General features: G+C 43.9%; 2 protein-coding genes across 7 annotated transcripts; one reads left to right on the top strand and one right to left on the bottom strand.

The window, feature by feature from the left end:
* The first annotated feature begins 308 nt into the window (after nucleotides 1–308).
* Nucleotides 309–8,177, top strand: LOC100930430 (F-box only protein 6). Of its 3 annotated transcripts, none has more exons than XM_003765003.4 (7): nucleotides 309–451; nucleotides 973–1,238; nucleotides 3,038–3,363; nucleotides 4,712–4,838; nucleotides 5,674–5,769; nucleotides 7,215–7,350; nucleotides 7,793–8,177. In XM_003765003.4, exons 3-7 carry the CDS (start codon nucleotides 3,105–3,107, stop codon nucleotides 7,976–7,978), a joined length of 804 nt encoding a protein of 267 aa, XP_003765051.1. In that variant the 5' UTR covers nucleotides 309–451; nucleotides 973–1,238; nucleotides 3,038–3,104; the 3' UTR covers nucleotides 7,979–8,177. The 3 variants fall into 3 exon arrangements, with proteins under 3 accessions (XP_003765051.1, XP_031818719.1, XP_023355637.1); XM_031962859.1 differs by lacking the exon at nucleotides 309–451 and adding an exon at nucleotides 524–645 and having other exon boundaries at nucleotides 7,793–7,978; XM_023499869.2 differs by lacking the exon at nucleotides 309–451 and adding an exon at nucleotides 679–866 and having other exon boundaries at nucleotides 7,793–7,978.
* Nucleotides 8,161–22,960, bottom strand: MAD2L2 (mitotic arrest deficient 2 like 2). Of its 4 annotated transcripts, XM_031962865.1 has the most exons (9): nucleotides 22,647–22,732; nucleotides 21,995–22,045; nucleotides 21,788–21,906; nucleotides 15,958–16,029; nucleotides 15,051–15,151; nucleotides 13,843–13,937; nucleotides 13,136–13,209; nucleotides 9,142–9,234; nucleotides 8,161–8,463 (listed from the first exon to the last, which is right to left on the bottom strand). In XM_031962865.1, exons 2-9 carry the CDS (start codon nucleotides 22,032–22,034, stop codon nucleotides 8,422–8,424), a joined length of 636 nt encoding a protein of 211 aa, XP_031818725.1. In that variant the 5' UTR covers nucleotides 22,035–22,045; nucleotides 22,647–22,732; the 3' UTR covers nucleotides 8,161–8,421. The 4 variants fall into 4 exon arrangements, with proteins under 4 accessions (XP_031818725.1, XP_031818722.1, XP_031818721.1 ...); XM_031962862.1 differs by lacking the exons at nucleotides 8,161–8,463; nucleotides 22,647–22,732 and adding an exon at nucleotides 22,883–22,960 and having other exon boundaries at nucleotides 8,944–9,234; XM_031962861.1 differs by lacking the exon at nucleotides 8,161–8,463 and having other exon boundaries at nucleotides 8,944–9,234.
* Nucleotides 22,961–26,181: the final 3,221 nt, after the last annotated feature.

Raw genomic sequence — 26,181 nt, 5'->3', positions numbered from 1 at the left:
TCAGAGCAATTATGTCTGAACTCCCGAAAGCAGAATAAGAGAGAAACACCTGGAACTCGGGGGCCATTATATTTCCCCCAGGCTTAAAAACAGCTTATTATCATAAGCATCTTACAGGCGGAGTAAAGGGGATTGCACTAAATGGCCTCTGAGGTCCCATCTCCCTATATTTCCAAGATCCTGTGATCATTACCGCCAGAAATGAAGCAACTTCTTTATACTCCCGTTAGCTAATAAGTCTGGGAGGCGGAGGCCAATCTCTCCGCTGAGAGAGGACTGAAAACTGCATTTCCCAGATCCCTCGCGAAGGTCCCAGTAACGGCAGCTGGCTGCGGGGGCGGGCTGGGAGCTGAGTGTTCACGGAAGTGAGCGAGGCCGGAGTCCCCGAGTGACCGGGGAGAGTTGTCTGGCAGCTTCTCCAGTCCAGCCCGACCCCGCTCCCAAAGCCCAGGTTTGTGCGTAGCGGGAGCGTGGCAGGGGAAGAGGCTGGGATCCGGTCTGCGGGGGAAAGCGGGGCCAAGGAGGAGCCGGGGGGCCGGGACTTCTGGGGCTCCTCCCCAGTCGGGAGCCGGGAGCCCAGGGGGCCCTCCTGGAACAGATGCGAAATGTGGGGGCGCAGCCTGCGGTCTTCCTGGCACGCCTCTAGTCAGTTGATTTGCAGTCATCCCTGGGGGAAGGGAAAAGTAACCCGGAGCCCAGGCTGTCAGCCAGGCCGAGTTTAGCTTTGGCAGTCCTGGCCAGACCTACTCCTCGCGCGCTCTCGCTGCTGGAGGAAGGGGGTGAAGGGCATTGTAGCTCGGGCGTCACCCGTCACCCAGAGGGAGCCGATCCAAGGGATCCCCAGGGGCTGGCTCTGGGGGACTGCTGTAAAGGGGGCTGGGAGGGAGGCTGGGGAAGATATGATTTACTTTCTCCCCTCCCCCAACCCTGGCTGCTGCGTTTCTCAGCTCTGTTTCTCCCTCTTATCTCCAGGTGCTCAACCCGTGTCCTAGGGAGTGATCCCGAGAACCGAGACTGGGCTTACAAATTGCTTGCCCTTAGTGCTCACGGCCCAGAGGAACAGTAACAGGGCTGGCTCTCTGGGACTTCGCTTCGCCCTTGCTCCTGTGCAGCCCTCCAATTTATTCATAGGCACGGAAAAGACCGATTTTATTATGAGCCGGAACTGAAGAGGAAGAAAAAGGAGAGTCTTTTTTGAAAGACTTTTGAAAAGCAACCTGCCTTCCATCACCCGACAAGTGAGAACTGACTTGCATTACTTTTTAATTGTCTGAGGTGACGAATGAAACGTTAGAACAGGAACGGATTTTAGAACAGAGAATGTCAAGGCCTGAAATGACTTCCGAACACAGAATATCAGAGCTGGGGGGGTAGCTTAGAATACCGATGCTGACCTTAGAGAGCATCTTTCTGTCCTCCTCATTTAACAGATGAGAGAAGGGAGGACCAGATCAGGGAAGGTTTTGCTTAGCAAGTAATGGCTTAGCTACTGATTCAATGATAATAATAATGACAAGAACATCTTCTATAATACTTAAAGATTTGCAAAGCACTTTGTAATCGATACCATTTAATCTCTACAACAATGCTGTTGAGAAGTACCATTATTATCCCCATTTTTAGAAGCATCTGGTGGTGCATTGGTTAGAGCCTTGTGCCTGGAGTCAGGGAGTTGTTCAGGGATAGCTGCTTCTCTGTGACCTGATTGGGAGTTTTCTTGGCAAAGATATTGTGGTGGTCTGCCATTTCCATCTCGAACTCATTTTACAGATGAAACTGAGGCAAACAGGGCAGAGTGAGCAGAGTCACACAGCTAGTTAGCGACTGAGGTTAGATTTGAGTGTGGTAGATGAGTTTTCCTCACTCCAGGCCTGGCAGCCACCTAGCTGCCCTTGAAATCAGAAAGTGATGATTTCAAATTCAGCCTCAGATACTTACTAGCTAAGTGATCCAGAGCAAATTGAGGCAGAAAGAGGTTAAGCGACTTGCCAAATCTAGCCATATCTGAGGCTGGATTTGAACTCCCGACATCAAGTCCAGTGCTCTTTATCCCTTCATCCCACCTAATTGCCAACTAACTTTCTATCACTAAGTAATATGAAAAAAGGCAAATATAATTCCTATACTCATGGAGTTAACAATGGAGACAACAGGCTGACAATTAACAAGATATATCCAATGTAAAATTGGAAGTCATATATATCAGTAGGGAAAGCTAGGGAATTGGGAATGGGGGAAAGTGACAGCATATTTTTCAGAAATTCTACAAGAAACTTCTTATAGAAGGTAGAATTTAAACTAAATCTTGAAAGAGACCGGGGAAGTCGTAAATGGAGACCAGGAGAGAAGGCATTCCAGGCCCAGTGTGAAAGGCACTGAGTCTGGAAATGGAACATTGTTTACAAAGATCAACAAGAAAGGGATAGTGGAGGGGAGTAAAGTGTTAAAAAAAAAAATTAGGAAGATTAGGAAAGAGAGAAATTATGAAAGACTTTGTTGTTGGGTTTTTAAAATATTTTCCCCAAAGTTGCATATGAAAATACATGAAAGGTTTTGATTGCCAAATACAGGCCATTTCTATTGGATCCTGGAGGCAATAGGGAGCCACTGGAGTTTATTGAATAGGGGAGTAACATGGTCAGACCTTGTAGAAATAGGTGACCCATTCTGTAAAATGGTCCTAGTCCAGAGCTCTCCCTCTTGTGCCAATTGCTTCTTGTGGTTTAGTTGAGTTGAGAATTTGTTCTGAATGACTTTTAAGGAAATCTTTTGTACAATATCACTCGTGCCTTCTCAGTGGGAATGGGAGGATGGGGAAGGAGGAAGGGATAGAATCTGGAACTCAAAGTTTTAAAAACAAATGTAAAAAGTTTTATATGTAACCGGGAAAATAAAAAATAAATTAGAGAAGTTGTTGAGAAAACTCAAATGAAGCTTTCAAAGCATTTTATGCCGCCCAACTTTTCAAACTCCATATTCTCCCTGTCCGTTTTCATGTCGTCAGATTCCTAATTGCTCCCTCCCCTTCCCTGTTTAGACACTGCCTCCCTCTAAGCTTGTGCAACTGTAGATGATTCCCCATTCCTAGTTCGGGCACCAGGGCCATGGCCTCCATTAATGAGCTGCCAGAGAACGTCCTCCTGGAGCTGTTCTCCCTGATACCAGCCAGGGAGCTGCTGAGGCACTGCCGGCCAGTCTGCAGCCTGTGGCGGGACCTCATCGACCTGGTGTCCCTGTGGAAACGCAAGTGCCAGCGGGAGGGCTTCATCTCCGAGAACTGGGACCAGCCAGTGGCCGACTGGAAGGTTTTTTACTTTCTTTGCAGCCTCCGAAGGAACCTGCTCCGCAATCCCTGTGCTGAAGGTGAGTCCCCTTCCCCCTCACCTCACGAAAGCTGTCTCATACTATAGGCATGCAGACTCTATGGAGGCTGGTAGCCCAATGCACTTGGAGGCAGAAAAGCCACTTCCAATCCCAGCTCTGAAAGTTTTCCACCCATGTGATCATGGGCAAGTCACTTCCCTTAAAAGGAGAGAGGCAAAATAATGACACGGGATTTGGGAATCAGCACCAAAGTTAGAATTTCTGTTCTTTCTCCTGTACCTTTCTCCTCTTCTTTCTCTCTTTTCTCCTGACTGTTGGACAGCTCATACAGGGAGTAGTAAATAATATTTCACTTGCCATTTGAAGTCCTCTCTGGATTTCATTTTCTTCATCTGTAACACAAAAGGGGTTGATCAGATGACCTCGGATTTCCCTTTCAACCAGGATCCTATGATCTGAAGGGGTCAGACTAATGATTAATGGTGGAGAAGGAGCCAAGCCTTCATGGGCTAAATCCCACTTCATTTCAAAAAACATTTAATAAACACCTATCAGTCAACAAGGATTTATTAAGCACCTACTATGTGCCAGGCAGTGAGAATACAAAAACCAAAATGTAACATTGCCTGCTCTCATACTGGGAGTTGAAGATAGTAAAGGTGGGGCATCCTACTCCAGGAAGGAAGTGTCCTTGCTTACTTTGGAGAGTCTATGTAATCCAGAAAAGGAACCAGATATTTAGTCTCTCTGGGTGGCTCCTGTCTACTAAAGAACCAGATCCTTAGGCTCCCCTCCTGCCCCAGCAAGATATAATGGACCCCAAAGCCGGAAAGAACCGGCTTCATGTCTCATTTCTGACACATACTGGCTGGGTGACCCTAGACAAATCGCCAGCCCTCAGCACCCCTGGCAACCAGCGCCACAAATTGCAGAGAAAGTACCTGCTTTGCTAAGTAGAGGGAGTTACCTAGACCAAAGAAAGTCACATAATTAACATGCTCAGCCTGCATGGGACGATAAGCATAGGGCTGGTAAAATAGACAGAACTTGCCTATTACACAGGAAGTTCAACCCGTGTCACAAGCCTGATCTCAACAGCAGCAGTCTCTCTTGGGGACATCCTGTTTGTTACTTTGTGGCAGAGAGCTGTTTGTGCTTAGTCCTGCCCTGCTCTTGGGGACCCCGTGGTCCATATTGTCCCGGATGCTTTGCTATTTCTTTCTCCAGTTAAGTGACTTGTCCAGGATCTCACAGCTGGTGTGTGAGTGCTTTCCCATCATAATTCCATCTAACCATTCTCTTCTCTAAATCTCCCAATGACTCCAACATCCGGCTCCCCACCTACCTCCCCCATGGAACTCAAGATTCTGTTTCTTCTTTTTTCTAGAGGGGTTGGAATTTTGGAGAATTGATCAGAATGGAGGAGATAACTGGAAAGTGGAAGAGACCCCTGGAGCTCATGGGAGAGACTTTCCAGATCCCAGAGTCAAGAAATACTTTGTCACCTCCTATCAGTAAGAGGAATCCTGACATATAGTGGGACATATTCAACATATATAGGACTGCTTGCCATCTAGGGGAGTGGGTTGAAGGTGGGAGGGAAAAACCAGAACAGAAGTGAGTGCAAGGGATAATGTTGTAAAAAATTACCCTGGCATGGGTTCTGTCAATAAAAAGTTACTATAATTAAAAAAAAAAAAAAAAAAGAAAGAAAGAAAGAAAAGAGAGGAAAAAAAGAAATATTAATATAAAATTTTGAAAAATGGGAAAAAAAAAGAGGAATCCTGACTTGAGTGGGCTCTGGGGAGGCGGAGGGATCTGGGAGAATAGAGCCAAGAAGTCCCTGGGCAGAAATAGTAACAATTATAATAGCCATCATTCATATAGCACCTTCTATGTGCTAGGCACTGAGCCACATACTTTGCAAATGTTAGATCTATTCCCATTTTACAGTAGATGAGGAAACTGAGGCAAACAGGGGAAAATGGCTTGCCCAGGATCACACAGCTAGTAAGAGTCTGAGGCTGGATTTGAACTCGGGGAGCTGAGTCTTCCTGACTTCAGGTCTGGCACTGTATGCACTGTGGCTGCCCCAAATTACCAATTACTCATGCTCAAGGGGAGTCCTTAATTTCCAGGGAGGTAACTTAACTCCCCTACCTCATTCATCCATGATTCAGACAGGGGCTGGGGGAGGGAGTCACAAGATTGGCCCCATGTCTGATGGGCTACCTGGCACCCCTTCACTGTATGGTGGAGTGGCTACCTGAAGATGCCAGGATGAGGAGGAAGCAACCCAGCTCTCTACGGAGCCGACCTGGGCCCAACCGCCTTCTTATGTCTCCCCAGCACCTGCCTCAAGTCTCAGATGATAGACCTGAAAGCAGAGGGGTATTGGAATGAACTGATGGACGTCGTGAGGCCGGACATCGTTGTCAAGGACTGGTAAGTGGGTCTTGGACATAGGGGGATGGGGACACTCTCACACCCAGGCACTCCATCTTCACCATGATCTCGTGAACAAGGCAGGGGAGGGTTGTTTGGCCTGAAACCCCAGCAGGTACCCTACAACCACCCAGTCACCCTGGCTTCCTATTGCCTCACCAACTTACCCTCCATTTGGCTGTCAGATGGATCATTGTGAAGTTCCCTGTTAATTCTGGGATCAGATACAAATGCCTTCACATCTCGGCCCGAGATTTACAACACCTAGGTCCAGACTGGGTTTCTTACTCTTCCCGTGACATATCATCTCCCGCTCCACTGCCTTTGTATAGGTTATCTCAGGTATGGGACCCTCCCCCTTCTGCCTCTAGGACTACTTCTTCCTTGGATGCTCAGCTCAAGGCTTCTCCATGAGTCCTTCTCCATCCTTGCAGTTATCACTGCCCCCTCCTGAAATTATCTTAAAGTGGTATATACCTATGCAAATATCATGGTTTCCTTTGTTAGAATATAAATTTTCTGAGGGCACTCAATGCCTGGCAATTTATTTATATAAATTCTTGTTAATTTGTAGTAGTCCCAAGAGAAAGGACATGATATGCACTTAATGTAATCCAGCTGTACTGTAAGTTAGGAAGTGTGGGCAAATCCACCTCAGACACATGTGACCTCTGATAGCTCCTCCTTCCACTCTAAATCAGTAATCTAAGAAGTACCGGTTGAGTTGAAAGCCAAACAGGATTTCTCAGGAGGCTATGCTGGCAAGGTTTAACACTTCCTAACAGAGCTGCCCAATATATTTGTGTGTATGTATATACATGTGTAAATTATATATATATATAAAACATCAGCTCCTCCCCAGCTTCTTAAAACTGTTGGGAAGGGTTTACAAATTATCAATAAATATTTGATATGTAGACCTATTTCATATATATGTGTGTTATGTGTGTATACATATATATATTCAGAGTCACATAAAAATTTCTCAGGTGAAAAGGAGTCAAAAAAGTGGAAAAAGTTTAAGCCCTGGTCTAGTCTAACCTCTTATCTTACAGATGAGGAAACTAAGACTTGTAGAGAAGTAAAATGATTGATTCCCAGAGTCACACAAATTGTAAATGTCAGAATCTGAATCCAGTTCTTTTTAATGTCAAGACTGTTGCTCTTTCCTCTATAGCCCTCCAGTCACTGTCCATTTTATTGCATGTTCCAGATTGAAAGCTGGATGTTATAAAGGGGCATCTCAGTCTAGATGCAGAATGGACTAGATTGAAAAAAGATATTCCTACAAATCCTATAAATATAGGATATTTATATCCTATAAATATATTTCATAAATATATACACTTATAAAATTTAAATTATGTTTCAATAGTGATTGAAAAAAAGACAGACCTTTCAACTCCGAGACCTAGGGATTTCTGAGTGGCCCTTCTTTCCCTCAGGTTTGCTGCCAGATACGACTGTGCCTGCCGCTACCAGATCTGCGTGCAGTTGCTATCAGCTAACTTCCTTGTCCTGGATACATTTGAGCCCCCACCGATGGAGATCAAGCAGTGGAGTGATTGCGAGTGGAAAGAGGTCAGTAATGTCCAAGTTCTAAGGAGCTTTCCCATTTCAACTCTCTGTCCCCACTCTACTTCATCTCTGAAGGAGCTTAGTCACAGAATACATTATAGAAGAGCTTCTTAATCAAGGATACATTAACTTTTTACATATACCCATAAATACAAAACATCCTATAATAAAACATCCCCTATATATTTAGAAAATTTATATTGTTTCAATAACGATATTTCAAAGTTATCCTATGTATTTTATTTTATGCATTTAAAAACATGACTGAGAAGGGAGCCATAGGCTTCACAAGCAGGATCCAGGACACAAAAAAGGTTAAGAATCCCTGCCTTACAGCCCAGACCTTTCTGCCCCATGCTCTCTCCATCCTCTATTTTCCCTTGCCCTTCAATCTCGCCAACCATAGGCCCACCTCCACCAAATGACTAACTCTGTCCTCCCTCAGGTCTCCCACACATTCTCCAACTACCCCCGTGGAGTCCGTCACATCCGCTTTCAGCATGGCGGCAAAGACACTCAGTATTGGGCCGGATGGTACGGCTCACGAGTCACCAACAGCAGCATCACCATTGGTCCTGAGGTCCCCAGGAAATCCAATTGTACAGAAGAGGCAGCCAGATGTAGCCACTAGATCCAGACCCAGATGGGATGAAGGTGACGGCATCTTCCTACTTTTGCAGGGTTTCAAGCCTAGAGTTGGTTTGAGGAAGGAGGAAAGCATAGGGTCAGGAGTGATGGTGCAGGCTCTCCCAGAGGCATTCTCAATCCCAGGTCAATCAGGGCTTCCCCGTCTCTGAGCAACAATCCACAGGATGCTGCCCTCAGGTCTTTTATTGAAACAAAAACAGTCCCATGTACAATGGCCATTTATGTCCAGAGGCCCTAAGGATGGCAGAGAACAGGTTTTATATTCTCTCCATGCCCTCCCTGGGACTCCAAGGCTGGTAGGCATGTGACCAGAGATGGCAGAGGGACCCAGTCTCCAGCCTAGTCTCTCAGGGGTGCAGTTCTGGGCCAGGAGGGGCCCATGACGGCTGCCAAAGTCCAGTCCTGCGTTAGCTGGGGGAGCCTGCTTCAGCTGCTCTTGTGAGCCCTCTCCTCCACATACAGTTGCATCTGTTAGAAGGAAACCATGATAGATGGTTAAATCACAGATTTCACAGATGGGAACATTAAGACTCAAAGGAGAAAGCACTTGCCTTTGGTGCCAGAGTTAAGAGCAAATTTGGCCTTGGCAGCAGGAAAAAAGGTCCTGATCCCTGTTCCTTAGTGGGGGTCATTCAAAAGTGGCATAGGCTGCCGTAAGAGATAGTAAACTTCCCTTAGCACTCTTCAAGCAAGACCAATTGGAGGCTTTTGGGGGGGGGGGGGTGGGGCGCAGGGTTGGACCAACTGGTCACTATGATCCCGTACAAGGATCAGAATGGGATTCTTCCTGATTGAGAGACAAGTGTCTCACTCAAAAGGGGTGAGCGGTCAGAAGGCATAGCCATGGGCTGCCTGTAGCCTGCCCACTCTCTGCCCAGGCTATGGAGCTTGCCCGAGCTGCCCTTGGCCAATCAAGATGAAGCAGGACAGGCTGCTGCACTAGGGGTCAGGGGTCATGTCTGTTTACAGACATGGGAGAGATCAAGTCCTCCCTAGAAATAGGACCACTCTTCCAAAGCCTTCAACAAAGGCAGCTTAGGTAGTCTAGGGCTGCTTCTGCTCAGTGCTGCTCACAGCCCCAAGCCCTATCTGCCAGCAGTCACTGGAACATCTAGGTTTCATGGTGGCCTTCCCACCCAGCTTCACCTTTAAAATGTCTGAGGTCATGGTCTTCAGTGGGATTAGCCGGGGATCATGCATGTGCACATCTTGCTCATCTGCCAAGATCCAGGGGAAGTCCTAAGGGCCAAGAGGACAGAATTCCATGAGATGTGAGTTATGGAGGGAGAATCCCCTGTTAAGAATCCCTGGGAAACAATATTTCTCTAAAACCAAGAGCAAGCGTTATCTGTAATGGGAATAAACTTGAAGCCTTCCCAATGAGATCAGGGGTGAAGGATGTCCATTATCACCACCATTATTCACTATGGTGTTAGAAATGCTAGCTATAGCAGGAAAAACAAGAAAAAGAAATTGAAGGAATTAGAATAGACAACGAGGAAACAAAACTATCAGTCTTGCATGGGATATGATATGTTTAGAGAACCCTAGAGAATCAACGTAAAAAAAACTAGTTGAAATAACTTCAGCAAAGTTGCAGGATATAAAACAAAACCCACATAAATCAAAAACATTTCCATATACTACCAACAAAACCCAGCAGCAATAGATAGAAAAAGAAATTCCATTTAAAATAGCTACAGATAATATAAAACATTTGGTAGTCTACCTGCCAAGACAAACCCAAGGATTATATGCACACAATTACAAAACATAGTAATGATGGGGAATATGGAAAAATTGGGACACTAATGCGCTGGGGAGTTGAGAAGAGAGTATTTAATCTCCTTTTTAAAATGTTAATAGTATTTTGTTTTTCCCAATTACATGTAATTGAGCTCCAAATTTTCTTCCTCCCACCCCAAGATAGTAAGCAATTTCATATAGGTTACTTATGTATAATCATATATAACATCTCCAATTGGTCATGCTGTAAAAGAAAGACCAAAAGAATAAACATACACACACACACACAAACCAAATCCTTTGATCTGAATTTGGACTTCATCAGTAATTTTTCTGATATGGTGTGGATAGCATTTTTTTATCATTGTCTTGAATTAGCTTATTGCTGAGAAGAGCCAAGTCATTCATTGTTGATCATCCTTAGAATGCTGCTGTTACTTGCACAATGTTCTCCTCGTTCTGCTTATTTCATTCAACACCAGTTCCTGTAAGTCTTTCCAGGTTTTTCTGAAATCTCCCTGCACACCATTTCTTATTGCACAATAGTATTTCCTCATAATCAAAAACCAGAACTTGTTCACCCATTCCTCAATTTCCAATTCTTTGCCACCATGAGCTACTCTAAATATTTTTGTACAAATACGTCATTTCCTTCCCCCGCCCCCCAGGTTTTTTAAATCTCTGAGATACAGACTAGTACTACTGTTAGATCAGAGGATATACAGTTTTATTGACATTTGGGCATAGTTCCAAATTGTTCTCCAGAATGGTTGGATCAATTCAAAACAACAATCATTAATGCATTGGTGATGGAGTTATAAACTAGTGTATTTGCGGGAACAATTTGGAACTACAACCAAAGTGAGTAGAACCAGGAGCATGTTCTATAGAGTAACAGCAATGATCAACTGTGAAAGACTTAGCTACTCTGATCAAGACCAAGTCAAGACAATTCCAAAGGGCCCATCTCTAGAGAGAAAACTGCTCAACTCTGAACACAGATTGAAGCCTAGTTTTTAAACCTATTGTTATGCTTCTTTTTCAACATGGCTAATATAGAAATGTACTTTGCATGACTTTGTATGTATAATTCATGTCAAATCAAATTGCCTGCCTTCTCAAAGAGGGAAGAGGGGAGGAAGGGAGAGAATTTCAAACTTGAAATTTTTTTTTGCTTATAATTGAGAAGTATTTAATGAAATGAAAATGTATTATAAAAAAAAAAAAAAAAAAAAAAGAATTCCTGGCCAAAGGGAGTCCCTTCCTACTTTGAGCCATAGTCCCTACAAGGAAATCCCTATGGATTAGCTTCCATAGGGATTTCCAAGAGCAGCCCAAAATCTGGCCTTTTCACCTGATAGCATACAGTCCTGCCTTTCTTAATGTTCCATTGAGGATCTCCTTACCTCCCAGCCTTGGCCAATGCTGTTGTACAAGTTTAGAATATTTTCTCTTCCTGCCTTACCTGTTAAATTCTCACCCATCCTTCACCTGCCTTTCTTTTGGTATCCTCCGTGCCTGGCATATATTACGTGCTAATAAATGCTTACTGACTCACATACACACACCATTTATTTACACTTTTGAATTAGATTTAGAGTTGAAAGGTCATCTAGTCCAACCCCCCTGATTTGATACAGGAAAAAAACCGAGGTCCAAACAGTGGCTCCTTTCCTGTGTACTTACCACAGACTTTCTGTATCTGGTTATTTCCCAAGATAATGTAAATGTCTTGACTGGTTTCCCTTTTGTCTTACAGAGTGCCTCTATATGCAGAAGGTGCTTAATAAAAACTTGTTGATTGTTTATCTGTTTCGTCTCTATTAAGTCATGGCCCTCCTGGAGCTCTCTAAGCAGGGCTTCAGTTTCCCAGCCTTATATCAACTGGGTTTATAAGCTCTGCCAAGGGTCCTCCCCTAGTTATACCACTACCCACCTTTTGCACATTATAGTGATTATTGCACAATATGGTGATTAAACACTAAATACCTACAGTGTGCCAGATACTGTACTTGGGGCAGGGGGGTGAAGGAGCTTGGGGCTCAAATACGGATTTAGCGTCAATACAGCCACTCACCAAATCTCCCAGGTTTCCTTTTGAAGGACACCCATCTCCCTCTTCTCCCACTTGGTGTGATATCAGCAGGATTCTCCCTCTTTTCCCCTCTCCCATTTATGATGTCTGCTTCTAGCATAAGAAATGACTGGTTCTGATGGGACTTCCTATTCCACTAAGGGCCCAGAGACAGAGACTTGTTACTCAGCTGGCTACAAAAAGAATGGCTGTTTTGGGAGCAGAAAATCACATGCTAAGCTAGGGAGGGGAAAAGGAGCACTCCACTGAATCTATGATCTTTCCAACAGTGCAGATGGCAACCCTGGTCTATCCATTTTGTTCCTATCTCGTCTCCCACCCTCCTGGAGCAGCATCCAGCTGCTCCAGCATCCAACCAGCAGGCTGAAATTCTTGTATGTTTTCTTATGCTATGATTGTCGAAATTAAACAGCAGACCCTGGAAGTAGTGAGTGAGAGTAAAAGGAAACTCACCCAACCTACCATTATCTATGGGTCCCAGACTGTGCTTCAGACCCCAGCCACCCTGGGCAGAAGCCCTTGCCTTGTGTTGTCCACCCCGGCACCCAGAGACCATGTCCCTATTGAAGTTAATCTATTCAGCTCTGGACTTTCTTCCACTGGACTAGTGGTTCTCAAACTTTTGTTTTCAGTATCTTCATGTTGTTAAAAAAAAAACTGTCGAGGATCTGTTCAAAGAGTTTTTGTTCACATGGGTTATATTTATAGCTATTTATTATATTAGAAATAAAAAAATTAGAAAAAAAATAGAAATTTGAATTTGTAGACCCTCTGAAAGGGTTTCAGAGACCCCAACAATTCTTTGGACTATACTCTGAGGACCACTGCACTGGACTGTTCAGGACACACAAAGCAATACAAACTCAGCTAACATTTCTTACCCTGTTCAGACACCAAAAGGTCTCAGCATCCTCCTAACCAACCCATAGATACTCCCCTCCCTCACCCCTCTCACTGGCTTGGGATACATTAATCACTACACCACCTTCGGCAGTGGTCATGATAATCTCCACTTCTGCCTCCATTCTGAATCTCTATGACTCTCAGACCAAAATATCCCCCCTTTCCTGCCCACCTCACCTCCCCCCACAATGCATACCCAGCACAGGGCCTGGGGCAGAGCAGGCATTTTGTGAGTGCATTCAATCATTCATAGGGACTTGTGGTTCCCAGGTAAGCTCTCAGGTAGAGAGAGATTGCTCCAAGATCATACAGCAAGTCCCTGCCAGAAGTAAAACTGGGGAGCAGGGGTCCTCAAAACATTACCTTTTGACCCAATAGTCAGGGACTGGAACTCACCTTGATCACCTGAATCTTCTCCATGTTTCGTGTGGCCGCTTCCCGCGTGTGGACCAAGACAGTGAAGGTACAACCTGCATTGGGAAGGGGGAGGTAGCAGAATTGGAGGGGCAGGTGAGAGAATCCTGATCACTGGGTCCTCCCCAACTGGCCCTAACCCAGAGCTCCAGCCCCTGAATATTCAGCGTAAAATGGCTTGGCGCATGAAGATCTAAAGCCTTCATCCAAGACCAGTTTCCTTCCTTTCCCACTTGCACCCCCTCAGAGCCTTTGTCTTTTTGGCTTTCCCTTAATATAAGTGTGGAAGGATTTAAGGACAGCCTCTTTTTAAAAAGAATTCTGCATGGATGTCCATAAATAGAAATGGTCACTGTGAAAATAGACTGCAGCCGCATTAAAGCAGCATGGACGGGGAGATTGGACCCAGGGGGAGTAAGTTCATCATAGGAAGCTTTCACAGGTGGTAAGGATGAAGCCGGCTCTGAAGAATGGACCTGGTACGAATGGCCAGAACAATGGGCTGGAGTGGCCTTGGGCCAAGGCTCAGAGAAATTCAGCTGGGCCGCAGGAATGCCTGGCAGGCTGGTCCCAGAGACAGCTGCCCATGGGGATGGGCTCCAATTCCAGGAGAAAAGGAAGGGAAAAACGCAGCCAACTCCCAGACACCAGGCATGGGGGAACCCCCAGAGCAGAACAGCAGCGCCTACCTGGGGGGTTGTGGTCCAGGACAGCGTCACAGACACTGATCTTCAGGATGAAGGCCCGAAGGAGCTGCTCCACATGGGACAGCAGAGAATCTGAGCTGGGAAGGAGAAAGTGGAGGTTTGCCAGGGGGTCTGGGGCCTTGGAAGACCATCTCAATTCTCTTTATCAACTACACCCCAGAGGGAAAGATGAAACCTGAAAACAAGTTCCTGACTCCCAGATCAAGTTTTACTTTTTTTCCCACCTAAAACCTTGTAAATGGCGTCTAGTAAAGGGTTCTGGGTCACCTCCATCAATCTGACCCTTTTTCTGGGTCTCCAAGCACATCAGCAGGGGGCTTTAGCATGTTACTGCTGGAAGGGGGCAAAGAACAAGAGGCGGAGAAATGGAAGGCATTCAGACCTTGGCTAAATCACTTTTTTTTCTCTGTAAAACTGGAGGGGACTCGATCCCTCTGAAGTCCTTTCTAGCAAAGTCCCAAGATCCTATGAGAAATGCCAAGCTACACATGGGCAAGCCCTATTTTTGCTCTTCCTCAATCACAGTTCTCCAGTTTTAAAAGCTCTCTGGAGCTTAGACCAGAACTTCCGGCAGTGTAAGGAAGCCTGCAGGTGGACCCTTTTTCAGAATCATGTTTTTAAATGCTATTTTTTCCCCTTAGTCAAGAGGCAAAGATTTATTGAAATGTGCCGCCATTACCGAGCGGACTGAATTCTAATAGAATCCAGTCAAGAAACTGAAGCAAGGAGATACTTATACAGCTTTCAGTTAGAACTAACATATTCTACAGCCCAAGGGTAAGGCTAGGAAGTGATCTTCAGATGAATTAAGTTTAAATGATTAAAAATAAAATACACAGAAAAAAGGAAACCACTTCTGCCACAATGTGGTTATCAGAGTGTTAAAGCAAGCTCACAGGCCAGCCCAAGAACCCAAGGCTCTCATCTCTGTGATGGGGCCTTTTTGGTTCCACCACACATCCCGGGTTCTGACATTCTCTATTCCAAGGTTCCTCCCAGCTCTGACACTTCTGAGCTAGAACCCCTCTAAGTTCCATCATTCTGGGTCTTGAGGCCCCCGTCCAGCTCGAACACCCTAAGACTCCTAAGAACTCGATTATTCTCTCTCCGAAAGCCGCCTTCTTTCTCCCAGCAAACAGACTGATTCGGTGACCCTTTTCAAAGGAGGGAGGCTATTGTTGTGAGCTCACCTGATAGAAAGCAAGGGAGGCTGAGTGATTTCAAAAACGAATCTCTCCACTGGGTGGTGCTCTTTGTCCAAAATCACCACCACGACCTTCTCCACATCATTCTGCAAAGATCCCGCAAGGTCAACCACAGCGAACGCAACAAGTGAGACACCAGTAACCTAGCCCCCACATCTTTCTCAGTCATTCTTCAGCAGGGAGCAGAGACAACCGCCCCCCCCCCCCCCCCAAAAAAAAAATCCCTCTATAGGTCACAGTGGTGAAAGTCACCTTTCTCCTCTGGGGAAAAAAGGGACCTAAAGTCAAGTCAGTGCTTCTGGAGTCAATCAACAATCAAGTCAGTAAGCATTTATTAAGTGCCTACTATGTACAGGCATTATGCTAAGGGTTGAGGATGAAAAGAAAAGCAAAAACAGCTCCTGTTCTCCAGAACTCTTCTTTTTAATGGGGGAACAACAGGCAAACAACTCTCTCCAGACATGGTGAATCAAAGATAATGGTGAGGGGGGCAGGGCCCATCAGAGAGTGATCTGGACACTGAATTTTGACTGAAAGCACATCTGTATGTGTGTATGTCTGTGAGAGAGACAAATAGACAAACAGACTGAGACAACTCTCATTTTAGAGGTAGAGGACCCATGTTCAAAGGCTCACTTGGCTACATGCTAGCTCTGTGAATTTGTTGAAACTATTTCAGCCCATCTGGGCTTCAGTTTCTCTGTAAAATGAAGAGCTTGGACTTGATGAGTTCTAAGGACCCTTCTCCCCCACCCCCTAGATTTAATCTGATGATTTTCCTCAAAGTTCAGTCAGAATCTATGATGTCCAGAGGAGCAGAAGAGATACACTTAAAAAGGACCAGAGGGACTGGGGGGATCTGGAGAGCAGGGCTAACAAAATTACTACTCACCTTCTCCAGCAGGGGCTTTACACAGTGAAGGGTATCTTGAATGTACTGATTCAGCTCCGGATGGCAGGACATCTGTTCACAGAAGAACCAAGAATGAGGTCCTTGGGATAATCAATCATTATTTATTAAGCTCCTACTATGTACATGGAATAAATGCTGAAGATACGGAGACCAAAAATAAATGTCTTAAACACACACAATTCAATTGCCACGAAGCTTTATTAAATAAAGAAGAAGGAGGGAATATTCATGGAAAGGGAAGCCCTCCAAAATTGGTATCCCCACGCTCAACTATCACCCCCAACCCCATCGGTGGTTATCAATGGGCATGCCATATTGTTGGATATGCCACAAAATTTTGCATGTAATTATAAGTAAAAGGTCATTCTCAAATAATTTTTATATAAATTTGACTTCACCAACATTTGTACCATGGTAAGTCAAGTATTCACGATTTTTTTTTTTTTTTTTACATTTGCGTATTTCCCATAGGCTCAAGAAACCTCAAAATACATAGAACCTTGGACTCAAAAGCAACAAAAATGGCAGCTCTTGAGGGGGAAAATTTTATGTAGCACGTGCCTCTCAACCCATAAATCTTTAGCATGGAGAGCAATTTGGAACTATGTCCAAAGGGCTACAAAACTGCCCATACCCTTTAACTCAGCAATACCACCCCTAGTTCTGTTCTCCAAAGAGATCAAAGAACAGGAAAAGGACTCATTTGTACAAAAATATTTATATTCTTTTTTTTTTTCCTTTTTGTGATGGCAAAGAACTGGAAATTGAAGGGATGCCCATCAACTGGGGAATAACTGAACAAGTTGTAGTGTATGAATGTGATGAAATATTATTGTACTGTAAGAAATGATAAGCAAAATGGCTTCAGAAAAACTTGGGAAGACATACAGGAACTGATATAGAGTGAAGTGAGCATAATCAAGAGAACATCATACAAAATAACAGCAATACTGTAAGGATGATCAGCTATGATTTTTTTTTTTATTTTTTTATTTTTGCTAAGGCAATCAGGGTTAAGTGACTTGTCCAGGGTTATACAATTAGGAAGAGTTAAGTGTCAGAGGTCACATTTGAATTCAGGTCTTCCTGACTTAAGGGACAGTGCTCTATCCACTGAGCTACCTAGCTGTCCCAAGACTGGAACTTTTTAAAAAGATATAGTGCCCATAGGCCTTCTCGCCTGTTTCTGCTAAGTATGACATGGGAAAGAATCTCTTCTCTCAGAGCAGACCTCTATCCACTGAGCCATCTAGCTGCCCCATGATTGAGCAATTTTGATCAAGACAATAATCCAAGACAATCCCAAAGGACCCATGATGAAAAATGCTATTTACCTCCCAGGGACTGAAGCAAACTTTTTATACTCTCTTTATTTTTCTTGGGTTTAGTTGGTATGTAAATATATTTTGCATGACTACATATGCATAACTGATATCAAATTGCTTGGCTTTTCAAGCAAGGGAAAGGGGAAGGAGGGAAGAAGAGAATTGGGGATGCAAAATTTTGAAAAACGATTATTAAAATATTTTTACATTTAATTGGGAAATATTTAATGAAATAAAAAAAAATTTACATTTTAAAACTCAAGAAAAAGTCTTCAGCATAGAATAATGTGGCAAAAGAAAAAAAAAAAAAGGTTACCACTCTAATACAGTTTAAGGTTGGTTTTGGTAAGTGGACAAGGAAGATCATTTGGAAGAAGGCCTTGCCAAATTTCACCACTGGTGACATCGCCACCACCAATCCAAGGACACCCTCCCACTAAATGCAATCTGTCCTTAATGTTGCTTTTTCAAGGGAAGCTAGGTGACAATGCAACAAAACAAAACAAAAAGCCAGCCTGGAGTTCAAATCTAGTTCTTCATCTTTAAATGAGCTGGTGAAGGAAATGGCAAATCCCACTCATATCTCTGCCAAGAAAACCCAAATGGGATCATGAAGAAGCAGACAAGATTAAAATGACAGAACAACAAAACCCTTCCAAAGTGTTATCTCCTTCATTAGAAGTTAAGCTTGATTTGTATTTATATCTCTACCTCTTACAACAGTCAGTGCTTTAATAAATGCTTTTCATCCATTCATACCACCTGAGCTCCAACTTAATTCAATTTAACTTAAAAAAAAAAAAATCCAACCACAAAAAAGTCAGTCTCTGTCCTAGAACAGCATTTCATTATTAACAGTAAGCAGGAGGTCAAACCTTACAACGACCTTATTTCCTTTTTTTTTTTTTTTTCCTTTTTTTTTTTTTAAATTTAATAGCCTTTAATTTACAGGATATATACATGGGTAACTTTACAGCATTAACAATTGCCAAACCTCTTGTTCCAATTTTTCACCTCTTACCCCCCCCCACCCCCTCCCCTAAATGGCAGGATGACCAGTAGATGTTAAATATATTAAAATATAACTTAGATACACAATAAGTATACATGACCAAAACATTATTTTGCTGTACAAAAAGAATCAGACTCTGAATTATTGTACAATTAGCTTGTGAAGGAAATCAAAGATGCAGGTGTGCATAAATATAGGGACTGGGAATTCAATGTAATGGTTTTTAGTCATCTCCCAGAGTTCTTTTTCTGGGTATAGCTAGTTCAGTTCATTACTGCTCCATTAGAAATGATTTGGTTGATCTCGTTGCTGAGGATGGCCTGATCCATCAGGACTGGAACGACCTTATTTCCATTTTACAGATGAGGAAACTAAGATAAACATCACCATCACAGCCAGTAAACACGAAGAATCCGAGCCTATGTTTGAACTCAGGGCTTGATGTCACCTATTATATGTCAAGGAATATACTAAGACCTGGGAATACAAGACAAAATGAAACACTGATATAAAGGAAGTGAGATACCGTGCTTTCTCCCCATGGTGGAAAGCTGGAAGGTCTTTTGTACTTAAGACTTGAATTGAAGCCTTCAAAAGGACAAGGGATTTATTTGGTATAGGGCAAAGCTTCTTAAAACTGTGGGTCGCAACCCCAAATGGGATCATGTAACTGAACACGGGGGTCATGAAGAATATGGCAACAATAACAGGTTTCTGAATGTATACCTGCAGTATCAAACATTCTGCCAAGATTTAATTCTTTCTGTAAAAATAAACAAGCACATCCATCTTTTAGGTATGCAAGCTTACTTTCATCTTTAATAAATGGCAAAACTGCACATGTGCCAAAAAACTATTTTTAAATTTTCTATGATTTATTATCAGTACATGTTTGATTTGTACACTTATTTTATGTATCTGTATACCTGGGGTCAAGTAAAAATTTCTCTGGCAAAAAGGGGTCATAAGTGGAAACAGTTTAAGAAGCCTTTGTATTGAGAGCCCCAGGGGAGGGAACTCCTTCCACCAAAGCAGATCAGTATCTTCCCCTTCTCTGACACTTATGGTCCTGCCTTATCCAAGGTTATAGAGCTAGTAAATATCAGAGGTTGAAAACGATCTCAGGGCCAGCTCTATATTCACCACACCAACTGCTTCTCTGTAGCTTCACCTTATTCTTGAAATTCAGAAAAGGCAAACATATCTAGGAATCAAGAAATCTTTCCTGACTCCCTCAGTTCCCAGTGCATTCTTCTACAATAATATCCAGTCATATCAGTATGTCTATCACCTCATTTGGAGTTTTCTTGGCAAAGATACTGGAATAGTTTGTCATTTCCTTCTCCAGCACATTTTGCAGATAGGAAAACTGAGGCAAACAGGATTAAGTGCCTTGTCCAGGATCACAAGGCTAGTAAGTATCTGAAGCTGGTTTTAATTCAATTCTTCCTGGGAAAGAGGAGAGGGGAGCAGGGGAGTTTCCAGATGCAATAATAACCTTTGTTTATTTTATGTGTACACACACACACACACACACACACGCATGTTTCCCCCCCAAATAATATAAACCCTTTGTTAGCCAAAATCACATTTTTTTTGCTTCTATATCCCCAGCACCTAGCACAGATTAGGTGTCTGAACAATAGAAATCATCATCATAATAAATGCTGATTAATCTCACACCATCTCCTTCTCAAGATTACCTTTTTTTCCCAAATTGGTTGAGTTAAAGGGTAAAGGAAGAGGGGAAGAAGGATAAAGAAATACAGCTGCTGTGTTTGCTTCTATTAAATAAGGGGGAAAGAGCACATTTAAGGGATCAGTAGCCAAGGAGGGTTATTTTAGTTGGAGCCAAAAAAGCTCAGTAGATTGGACCCATTTTTTCCACTGATAACAACAGCAGTTGATTTAATTATGGCTCCAATGTTGGAGAGAGATGGAGGTGTTTTCCATCTCTTTCTCATCTCAAATCTAGTTAGGTGGCACTAAGACATCCCAGGAAAGCTGGGACATCAAACCTCCCTCAGGATATCTTTACCTGAAATCTCATCACCCTGGAAAGTGATCCAGGCTAGATACCAGTATCTCAGCTGCCCCTACCCATTCAAAAAAAAAAAAAACTTTACAAAGTCTTACTTTTATGTAAGGCTCAGAACTTTCTCCACTAAACAGGCTACCTTAGGTGTATTGTCTTCCTCCATTAGACGTAATCTCCTTGAGGGCAGGAACCAGCATTCTTTTTCTTATTTGTATCCCCAGCACTTAGCAGAGTGCCTCAAACTGAATAGGTGCTTAATAAATGTTTATTGACTAGCTCCCAGACCTTGGACTTTTATTAACAATAAACATTTATTAAGCACTTACTCTGTGCCAGGCACTTATGGGGGAAGACAAAGCCAACTACCTCGGCTGGCCTGTTTCTTCACCTCTAAAACAAGAAGGTTGAACCAGATACCTCTGAAATTCTTTCCAGCTCTAGAACTATGATTCCTAAAAAATGAGAATCCAGCTTCCATCAGATTCCTAGTCACAAGTCACAGTCTCCTAAAGAAGCCCATCCTACTTCTCTTTTTTTTTCTTTTTTAAAATTTTTTACCATTACATTGAATTCCCAATCCCTATATTTATGCCCACCTGCATTTTTTATTTCCTTCACAGGCTAATTGTACAATATTTCAGAGTCTGATTCTTTTTGTACAGCAAAATAACGTTTTGGTCAGGTATACTTATTGTGTATCTAATTTATATTTTAATATATTTAACATCTACTGGTCATCCTGCCATCTGGGGGAGGGGGTGGGGGGGTAAGAGGTGAAAAATTGGAACAAGAGGTTTGGCAATTGTTAATGCTGTAAAGTTACCCATGCATATATCCTGTAAATAAAAGGCTATTAAATAAAAAAAATTTTTTTAATTTATTTTGAACTTAAAGACAAAAAGTCAAAGTGCATCTCCATGCACACAGCACAACACAAAGCGAGGATCAGTATAAAATTACCATTCTACTTTTCAACAGCCATTAGGAATTTCTCCTTACACCCAACCAAAATCTGCCTCTCTGCTCCTGCTTCTATCTTTTGGGGCCAAAAAAGTTTGTCCTATAAAAATAACTATCAAGTCTGTTTTCCAGGGCAAATAACCTCGATTTTTCTCTTCTGTCCCCTCATTCCCCTGGACCCAAGTGAATTCATCAACCGTGACCTTCATAAAACGGGACGATCTATGAGTTTTAGATACATGTATGACCTATATCAGAGAGTTCGCTGTTTTGGGGAAAGGTGAGAGGAAGAAAACTACGGGACTCAAAATCTTACAAAGATCAAACTTTCTTTAGGTGTAACTGGGGGGAAAAAACACTATACAGTTTTTTAAAAACCAGATTTTTAAAAAATAAAATTAAATAATTAGGATTTAAAAAATCACTGCCCAAGAACTACAAATAGTACTCATTCCCCGCAGCTTCATCCCGTACCTGGACAGGAACATTGTACTTCTTCCTCTTCTGAAAGATCCCAATCGGGTAAACTTCCCGGACATAGAGAATGAGGTGCACGGCCACTTCCAAGAACTCGCAGAGAACGTCAGCCACGACTGAAGGAGGAGAAAAGCACGGTGAGGGCCCTGAGGGGGCGGCAAGCGTCCCGCGCGGGCGCCAGCCCCGAGGACCCAAAGCGCTCACCTTGTCCGAAGTTAAGGTCCTGCCGCGTGAGGGTGGTCATGCTGCCGGCCCCTGGGAAGGGAGGGAGGGAGAAGGTCGGCCCTTTCTCCAAAGACACCCCGCACCGTAGCCGCGCTCGCCGCCCCGCCAAGCCCAGAGGGCCCCTTAGAGCGGAGCCAGCGCCCGGGACGTTCCCACACTTGCGGGCCCCTTCCCGGCGGGAAAGGGAAGCAGCCCCGTCTCCCGGGCCACGCCCTCAAACGCCGCCGCCCGGGGCCGCCGGGGCCGCCGGGCAGGAACGCAGCGGCATCCCATAGAAGGTTCTAAGGGGAGGGGACGAGAAGGAGAAGGCGCGAGAGCTCCTTCAGCTAAGGGGGTTTGACCCCAGAGCTGGGTTTAATGCCCGTTTGCTGAGTGAAGGAGCGAGCGGACCAGGCGCCACCTTCCGGGTTTGCGCCAAACTCCCCAGCCCGCGGAGGGTACGGGACACTGACCCGCGGCCGCAGCCAGGCCCGGGATGGCGGGGCTGAGGGGTCAGGCTGGGGGAGGGGAGGGTCGCGCGGCAAAGCGAGCGTCGCCCCCCCCCCTCCCGGGGGCCCGGGGCGTAGCAGGGGCTCGCCAAGCCCGGCGCCGACCCCGGGCCCCGGGCCCTCCCGCTTCCTCCCTTACGCACGCGGCGGCGCCCGGGAAACTTCAGCGTCCGCGTCCGCGTCCCCGCCGGGGATCTCGGGATCGTGGGGGGGGGGGCGGCGGGAAGCAGGAGGGCGCCCCTAAAACGGACAGCGGGGACCCCGGAACAGGCAGCGGCCGTGGGGGGAGGGGCCGGGCTGGGAGGCTCCCCCCCGCGCTCCGGACGGGGCACCGCGGGCAGCCGCGACGCCACTGGGCAGTGGCCCGAGCCCAGCGTACCGGTACCGGCTGCCCCAGCTCAGCCGACGCTCGGCTCCGGCTCGGGCTCTTTCTTTCCCCGCGGCCCCAAACCCCGGGTTTCCAGGCGCGCGACGAGGTGACGTCTCGCCGCCTCCCACCGGGTCCTAGCGCCCGCCTCTTCCCGGGCTCCGCCCCTATCCCGGGCCCGCGCGGACACCGCCCTCCGCCCCGCCCCTTCGCCTCCGCGGAGCCCCCGGCGGCGGCGTCTGCCCAGGTGGGAAGGAGCCCCGCCCGCGGGGAACTCAAACCCGGAACGTCTCAAAGCCCGGAGAAACCTCCGCGGTCGGATGTGCTATTAGTTGTAAAGCGCCCCACAAAGTGCCTGGTCCGGAGTAAGCGCTGCACAGTGTTGTTATTGTTCTTCTTATCTCCTGCGTGAAGTCTCCTCTTCCCCCGGGTTCTCCCTTCCCGAGTGATTCCGCTAGTTAACTATCCTGTACATGTTTCGCCATGGGCCTTAGCGAGTCACTTAACCTCAGCCTCAGTTTCCTCATCTGTAAAATGGGAATAGCAAGAGCATCCATTTACAAGGTCGTTGTAAAGAGCCAATGAAATAGCCTATGTAAAGGACTGTGCCTTGGATGCTAGCTATCGTTATTGCTATGTTTGTTAATAAAAACATAAAACAAAAAAAAACATTTTAATTAACTTATATTTGTAATGTATTTTTTTGTATTCGTTATCTCTTATTAAAATGTAAACTCAATTCTTTGTGATAAAGGATATGCCCAAAGGCCTATCAAACCGTACATACTCCTTGACCCATCGGTGCCATTCCTAGGTCTGTGTCCCAAGGAAATTTTAACAGAAGGAAAAGGACCCACGTGTACAAAAATGATTGCAGCGGCTCTTTTTGTGGTAGCAAAGAATTGAGATTCCCATCAACTGGGGAACGGCTGAACCAACATAATGGAATATTATTGTTCTGTTAAAAAAAAAAAAATAACCCACAAACTGATTTTAGAAAGGCCTGGAAAGATTTACATGAACTGATACATGAAACAAAAGAAGTAGGAATACATTGTACTTCATAACAGCAAGAAAGTGCGATGATCAACTACGAAAGGCTTGGTTCTTCTCAGCGGTTCAGTGATCCAAAGCAATTCCAATAGACTTTGGATAGAAAATGCCATATGCATCCATCCAGAAAAAAAAAGAACTAAGAAGGTGGAATATAAATCATCACGTTATGTTCACTCATTTTTTTTTTTATCTCTCCTATGGTTTTTCCCTTTTACTCTGATTTTTCTCTCCCAACATGATTCATAAAGTAATGTGTATTAAAATAAATAAACTTATTAGAAAAAAAAGATAGCTCTCTGGGAAGGGGAATCTTAAAATGTTATAAATAAATAATAGAAATGCTATCTATCATAATTATGTTCTTATTTATTAACTTTATATTTTAACTTTATATTCATGTCACATATTTCTATGTATACTTATTGTCTCCCTTATTAGAATGCAGCCTCAATTCTTTGTTATAAAGGATAGCTCTCTGGGAGGGGAGCTAGAGAGATACAAGAGGAAATCTATTTTTTTGTGTAAAAAACAAAAGATAAAATAAAATTTTATTTTTTTAAAAGAACAAAAATGAAAACTAAAATAACAACCAGCATTTGTATAGTGCTTTTTAAAGGTTTTCAAAATGCCTTATATATTATTATTCTATATTATCATAATACTCATATAATATTATATTAAGTATTATATAAATTTATTGTGAATAGGGACTTTCATTCTTTGTACTTGTGCTCCCAGCTCCTAACACAGACTAGCACATGGTAGATGCTTAATAAATACTTGTTGATTTATTGATCCTTGGCCAACCAGTTCATTTTACAGAGATTAAATTATTTTCCCCAGATTCTGCAAATAGAAAGGTTAGAGATCAAACTGCTTATTCAGGGAATCCAACCTGGAATATTTGCAGATCCTTATCAGAAGCTTATCTATAGCTTCTAGCCAAAGGTATTCACATTTATGGAAGTCAGCTGCTTAGAGTTCATTAACTCTTTAACTTGGGAGTTCACTAAGCTCCACGGGAGAATGGACTTTTCCATTTCTTTTTTTATTATCTCCAGAGTCTGGAACTTAATAGATGCCTAAAAGTATGTTCCAATTGATTGACTGATTGTGACTTCTCCCAGAGGTATTTTCATATTACACTGAATCATTGGAAGGAAAGAATCAAGTCCAGCAAGTCAGAGAAGTACAGTGAAATTTGGCTCTGAAGTCGAGTTGGGTTCAAATTCTGCCTTATTACCCCAAGCAAGTTGCTTAGGTTCCTTGGGCTTTGGTTTCCTTATCTGAAAACTGAGAGGATTGGACTACATAGGGTCAAGAACCAGAAGAGACTTTGAAGATTATTCTATTTTACAGAAAAGAAAACCGAGACCAAGAAAGGGACTAAATCAAAACTAAATCTTCTGACTCCGAATTCAGGACTCTTTCCATTTCCCTATGTAGTTTAGAATTAGGTAAACTCTTCCTAGAATCCCCTAAAATTATGCCATGTCTCATTACACATTCTCAAGATATCAATCTTTTGGCTAAACCAACTTAATATGGAGGTATAAACCCATTTGCTCCCCCTTGAAGGTTAGTGTGACTTTTGTGACTGTAATGTTCAAAAGGAAAACTTCCTTTGCCTCCCTTCAACCTCCTCAGCCCCTGCAATTCTGGGGGACTGTGTGGGCTTAGGGTTCTTAGCTTTAAGGATCTTTTGAGACAACTCTATAATTCTCAGAAAAGTTTCCAAGGGCCCCTGATTCCTCTTTTTCTTCTCTCTGCCACCATCTTTTCCACTCCTTATTCTAGTGATCTATATAGAACTGCCTCCCTCCCACCCCCAATTCCAACCATCTGTCATCTGTGCTTCTCGGGTATTTATATGATTCAATTCCCCACTTTATTGGAAAAGAAAAAAGTCAGACGGTGATTACTAATCTAATTCCCTCGTTTTACAAAGGAGGAAACCAAATCCAAGTGGGGATATTGTTTCAGTTTGGGGCGTTGATGCTATTTGTTTTTATTCTGCTACATCAGGTTAGACTTCAGGACCAGGGACAATATGGTACAGTGAGGATCTGAGTTGAAACCTCAGTTCTGTCACTGTGTATGTGATCTTGAGCAAATCAATTGACTTCTCTGAGCCTCAATTTCTTCATCTATAAAGTGGGGTGTATTAGATAGAATCTGGACCTGCTCCTCTTTCTAGAACCATGATTCAGTACAGATAAATATATGGGGATTTTTGGTCTTAATTTGGTTTAGGT

The sequence above is a fragment of the Sarcophilus harrisii genome, chromosome 3, assembly GCF_902635505.1.
Source record: "Sarcophilus harrisii chromosome 3, mSarHar1.11, whole genome shotgun sequence".
In the NCBI taxonomy this organism is placed as follows: domain Eukaryota; kingdom Metazoa; phylum Chordata; class Mammalia; order Dasyuromorphia; family Dasyuridae; genus Sarcophilus; species Sarcophilus harrisii.
The sequence above is the reverse complement of the archived record's forward strand: the minus strand, read 5'-3'. Positions and strand labels throughout refer to the sequence as shown.